This window comes from Ictalurus punctatus, chromosome 24 (assembly GCF_001660625.3).
Source record: "Ictalurus punctatus breed USDA103 chromosome 24, Coco_2.0, whole genome shotgun sequence".
Lineage (NCBI taxonomy): Eukaryota > Metazoa > Chordata > Actinopteri > Siluriformes > Ictaluridae > Ictalurus > Ictalurus punctatus.
The window spans coordinates 19,123,288-19,129,320 of record NC_030439.2 but is presented as its reverse complement, the minus strand read 5'-3'; the positions used below and the strand labels follow the sequence as shown (position 1 = coordinate 19,129,320).

The following is a 6,033-nucleotide window of genomic DNA, read 5'->3' as shown; positions in this document are numbered from 1 at the left end:
GAGACTGCGTGTGAACAGCTTGGAGGTGGAAACACTATGATTTATGATCCCGACATGCCATTTTGTTTTTGGTACTAAAGAGTGTCTAAATAATTCGCACGGTAACTATGGTAACCTGTGGAGGCGCACTACTTTGATAAGCATCCTTCCCTTACTTCCCTGCTAAAGAGTGAATTTTTGTTCAGAGTGACACCAGAGAGAGAGAGAGAGAGAGAGAGAGAGTTTATGCTTCGGGGTGGTAACCGCTTCAAGTAGTGATGTTCCAGAGGAGAGCCATCGCGTCTTCCACGCACCCGGTGTTGCCAGATTGGGGGATTCCCTTCTTGCAAAAGCAGGCGTATAGGCTTGTGTAGCTCTGACACACTTGGATAGACTTTAGACTCGTTTACAACGATTGCTTCATTCTCCGAGGCGCAATCTGGCAACCCGAGTTTCGGGGGAAATTGCACGGTGCGCAGTAGAGACATGGACCCGGGACTGCGGCGGTAAAACAAAAAAAAGTGAAAGGGTGAAGTGATCTGGGTTGTGCTTCTGCAACTCGGTCCTTGTGGTGTGTGTGTGTGTGTGTGTGTGTGTGAGAGAGAGAGAGAGAGAGAGAGAGAGAGCGTGTGCGCGCGCGCGTGCGCGTGTGTGTGTGCGAGAGCGTGAGGCTCGGCTCGGCGGTGCGCCATGGTGGAGCTGGAGAAGGAGGTGCTGCCGCTGCCGCCGCGCTACCGATTCAGAGACCTGTTGCTCGGAGACTGGCAGACTGACGACAGGTAGGAAACTTTACCACTTCCACCACAAGGTAACAGGGTCCAAGGGGTGTAGAATTGAGGGGTGGGTGGTGATGGATCTACCAAACATACACCATCATCTCGAAATAAGACAGTGCTGTTTATAATCATCATCATCATCATCATCATCAACGAAACAAAAAACAAGCCACACTTCAGGACTCTAGATTAGATTTAAGCTGTTTTAAGAAGAGGTTCCAGATATGGGCTTCTGAGTAGAACTCCTTTATGCAGCCAGGATCTGTAAATACCCAAGGAACCATTGAGGAACCTTGTTCTCCCCCCATGCTCCAGTGCATGGGTTTTACAGTATTCATGCATACAAATGACATCTAGAACCCTAAAGTGTTCGTCCCTCTGGTGGAATCCTTAAACGTTAAAGGAAAAACCACCCCATATATTTAAATAAATAAATGAATGAATAAACACACTACAAAATAAGAGTTTGAGAATCCTTTGAAAAGTCAAGGGGTTATTTACTTTCCTAGTGGGGTTCTTCTGGGTAGGAATCTTCTCTGATGGGAAACCACTCTGTCGTAGGGTTCTGGACGGGACTTTTAAGTGTTTCCCTGATGGACACATTACGGCTCTGGATTGAACCTGTTTTAGAAAGAGGATCAAAGTAAGGGTTCTAAGTAGAACCACTCCCACCTGAGTAGAACCCTTACTTGGTCTTAGCTAAGAACTTTAAATACCCAAGCGACCCTTGCGAAGCCAATTGTCTCTGTGTACGAGCGCATGGATTTCACTGCGTACAGTCATATAAAGGTTTCGTCTAGAACCCTAATCTATCCCTTATGTCTTTTTATCTCTCTAGTGGAATTAAACTTCATGCAAGAGAAGGTTTTAAAGGTTCCTCGAGGGTTCTCTGGCTAGTCAAGGAGTCACCGACTTCCTAACGGTGTTCTACTTGGAACCGCCTCTTATAAGAGAGCGCTTTAATGTAGGGTTCTGTATGGAGACGAGCCAAAAAGCACGTTACAGCTCTACTTTAAAAAAAAAAAAAATAGATTTCTTTAAGAAAGGATCTTAAAAAGGGATTTATTAAGGGTTCATTAAGGATCCTTTGAAAAGTTAAGGGGTTATTTACTTTCCTAGTGGGGATCTTCATGGTAGGAATCTTCTCTGATAGGAAACCACTCGCTCGTAGGGTTCCGGTTATGGAACCTTTAAGGGTTTCCCAGCAGAACTTGCCGGAAAAACACTTCAAGGCTCTTAATGTAACCTTTATTAAGCTCGACCAAGCCCGTAACGTCATAACCTCCAGGTTCTCGGAGAAGACCCAAAAGCACGTCGAATCTACAGTCCTTAAGGGTTCTATGACTTGTCCTTCTGGGAGAACTGTTATAATAAAGTACTTCCCTATCACACAGGGTTCCAGGTAGTACCACATAAGTAATTAATTGTAAGTACTCAAAGAACCCTTGGGAAACCTGGTTCTGGTTAGCTCTAGAACCCTAAAGTATTTTTGGTTCGTCTCTGGCTGGAATACTTGAGTGTTACATGAAGGAACACTTCAATAAAGGGTTTCCCTATATATTATGTTTAACATGAATAATATTATGAATAATATCATACTGTGTATTATATAATCACACACACACACACACACACACAAAGAGTAACCTGTACACATCATGGACGTTCCCCACTTTAAACAGATTCCTTTTGATCCTTGTACACACCAAAACCCAGATGCTTAAACTAATCACCTAGTCGAACTCACAGTTCATGAGCATGCCGTAAAGCGGTAAGAGAACCATATGAAGAAGGGAGAAAAAAAACAGGAAGTGACATCATTTTTGTCCCTGGTTGTATTTTTTTCTCGCAGTGGTGATCACGGTGTAATAAATCGGGCAGAGCCGATGGGCTTCGCAGCATTCATGTGCAGCAACAGGTTCCTGGAGAACTTCCTTTGTGTGCGCGCGCGCGTGTGTCTGTGTGTGTGTGTTTTGAGTTTTCACAATACAGTAGATTCCCGGGTGTTAAATGATCACCGGTGTTCAGATGTGCTCGTGTTGAGCGCTACGTGATAATTCAGCACCAAGACGTCAACCTCACGTTAGATCACTGATCTGACGAAAGATGTTTATCATTATTATTGTTATTATTATTGTTATTATTATTATTATTGTCCTTTCCACAACATTGTATCTTTCTGTTAATGGAAGCTGACCTACAAGATTTGTAGGATTCCTGATGGGCTACGCAGCATTCAGTTTCCTGCAGGAGACAAAAAACATCTGTGTGCTTGTATAGTGAGATCAAATTTTGTTCGTTTGTACTTTTCCGGGTCTGCGTTGGTTCAGCAGACAGCTCCTGACCTCAGGTTACTGTCTGGAGTTTCATATTTTCTCCCTTGGTCCCTAGATGTGTGTGTGTGTGTGTGTGTGTGTGTGTGTGTGTACATGAACCTGCATTCTGTCCAGGATGTATTCCCACCGATAGACCCCACTTGTCACGGATGGTTTGATTAATCGCGAACCAGACGAGAACAAGGACTAAGGCTATGTTAATATGTAACACACACGCAAAGTAGACAAGCGTGGAATACACACGAACACGGCATGGATACGACGCTACGTACGTGTGACTTACGCGCTAATGCTCATCGTGCATAAAAGTGGTTCTAGCGTCCGTGATCATGTGACTTGATGCTGATGGGATCGCTAACCCGACACCACTGCGACCCTGATCGGGATAACGCGCTTACCGGAAGATTAACGCGTGAACATGTTCTTCGATTTAAACCGAAACCAAAATCACCCGTTTATCACGTTCGTGGACAAATCAGTTCCAGAGGAAAAAACTAAGACACGTAGGGCTCTAGAGCGAAGTCATTTCAGGAAGAGGTCCCAATGTAGTGAGCTTTCCAAATAGACCCCCTTTAGATAGCTAAGAACTAGAAAGGAACCCCCACGTCCCCCCCCCCCCCCCCCCCTAATCATATGAGTGCTTGTATTTTATTTACTGTATGCACTTTTAGAACATTTCCTGTAAATCTAGAACCCTGAGGCATTCCTTGCTTTGATATGAAGGGCTACGAGGAAGCGTTTTCAGGGTTCCAAAACGGGTCTCTGGATAGTTACAGGGTTCTTACTTTCTTAATAGAGTCCCTCTCGGAACCTTATTCTCTGATAAGAAAGCACTCCAGGGAATGAGGGTTCCCGTATGGAACCTGAAAGGGTTTCACAGAGAGAACAGCTGGAATGGAAAGGCTCTAGATTGAATTTTTGGATGTATTTCTGAAGGATGTATCAAAGAACGGTTCCAAGTCAAGCATGGTTTGGAAGCTATGAACCCTTATCACTTTAAAGAACCTTCGAGGAAGCGTTCTTTTTCTGAGAGCGTGCTGTTAACCCTTTGACACCGAAGCTCGTAAACTCTCCGTCTTAACGCGTATGATGTGCCGGATAAAATAATCGACGATTAATTATATTAAAAAAATAGATCCATAGGAAAAGATCCGTGTCTGTATACCTGGAGGAATCCTGGGACTTTTATGGGATCCGCGAGATCTGCCGCTCAGGATGTCAGATTTATCCTTAGCCGTAACATTAGTCTTTTTTTTTTTTTCTTTTTCGTTACACTACGTGATCTTCCGCTATTGTTTTTGTAGACCGTAGCTGTTTCGATGCCGTTACCCCTAAAGCCGACTTCACGTCACGCTTTAATTCTGCCGCAGTGATGTCCGTTTTTCCCTCAGATATATTTTCCTCGTGCGACCGACCGTTCGCTCGCGGTCTAGGACTGGCGGACAACGAGTGTGTGTGCTCTCACTGTCCCCTACTGTTGCTAGGTGAGGAAGTTTCCTGAGTGGCTTGTAGAAATCAGGTAGCGAAAGATCTTTTTTAGACGGCCTGACACACATGAACGAGCTCATCTGTGGTCTAAAAGCAAACAGAAAGGTCAAAACTTTATTATTAAAGGAGCCATTTGTCTTTTTTTTTTTTTTTTTTTTTTAAAGCCCACTGATGCCTGAATTGTAATTGTATTAAAGTACTGATAGAGAAACAAAGGTATTCAGACACTGTATTAAAAACATACATGTAAAGGTCGTTTTATATGTATTTATAAATATATAATGAGTCTTTATCGGTCACATATACAGTAGAGCACAGTGAAATTGTTTTCTTCGCATACCCCAGCATGTCAGGAAGCTGGAGTCAGGGTGCAGGGTCAGCCGTGATACAGCGCCCCCTGGAGCAGAGATAGTTAAGGGCCTTGCTCAAGGGCCCAACGTTGGCAGTTTGGCAGCGCTGGGGCTCGAACCCCCGACCTTCCTATCAGATCAGTAACCCAGAGCCTTAAAATTTGCATGGAAAATGCTACACAGTCATAGCAAAGATTTTCAATATACCTGGTTTGCCCAAAGCAGCACAAAGGTAAGGTAATCTTAACTGGGACAGAGAGAGAGAGAGTGTACAATGTGATGCTCGCTCTACCAATCACAGGTGAACTTTGTTCTGCGATGCTTTTTTGGGAAACGCGGAAAAAATTCGAACTGTCCGATAAAATCAAAACGTCCGGTCAAAACGTTAACACGAAGCAGACGTCGGACAAAGTACGTTTGCTATTGCTTTGGTTTTTTGGTTTTTTTTCCTCCACGTTTCTCCTGTAACGTGTACTCTGATCGGCTCGCGTTAAAACAGCCATCCGCCTTCAAAATCGTCCTAAAAATAAACAGGAACAACTTAGCGTGGGAAAATTCCGATTTTTCCGTATTTTAATAGTTCTCTGTCAATTAAAATGCAGCGGGGGGAAATAAGCGTCGGACGCGTCGACCGTTTATTTTCAGTAAATATATTTCCGATGAGGCTGTTAACATGAAATCTTCACCAGTATTCCAACTGAACAAGATTTTTAAAGACGATATGTTTAGAAGAACGGGTCGAAATCACACCTGAATGCTGCGGCCCGTTAATTTCTTCATACAGGAAGCCGTCTTGAAGCCGTCGTTACAGACAAACGCTTCTCCGCTAAGTATTCAATACATTTCAGTTAGCGTGTTCAGTACTTTTTTCCCGTGTCATCCGTCTTTATTACACATAACTTCATTTATGGACGTTAATGTTGTGAATTCTTTATACTTGCGGATTTCTTGAGTTAATACCGAAGTCTGGTGAAAATTTCATACGGATATCCTCATTGGAAATTTGTTTTGAATGTCTGTTTTATTAGACGCTAACTCCACGACTGCCGTTTGTTATTTTGAATAGTCTGGAAATGAAAATGTGATAGGTAATCTTTTTATCTT

At 43.4% G+C, this 6,033-nt stretch overlaps 1 protein-coding gene across 2 annotated transcripts in view; it reads left to right on the top strand.

Annotated features, from left to right (window-relative positions):
- LOC108257500 (potassium channel subfamily T member 2) overlaps window positions 1-6,033 on the top strand; it is an 88,627-nt gene continuing 82,594 nt past the window's right edge. For both annotated transcript variants that reach the window (XM_017455320.3, XM_017455319.3), the window contains exon 1: window positions 1-758. In XM_017455320.3, the coding sequence (XP_017310809.1) occupies window positions 670-758 (89 nt within the window). In that variant the 5' untranslated portion in view covers window positions 1-669. The remainder of the gene's footprint in view (window positions 759-6,033) is intronic.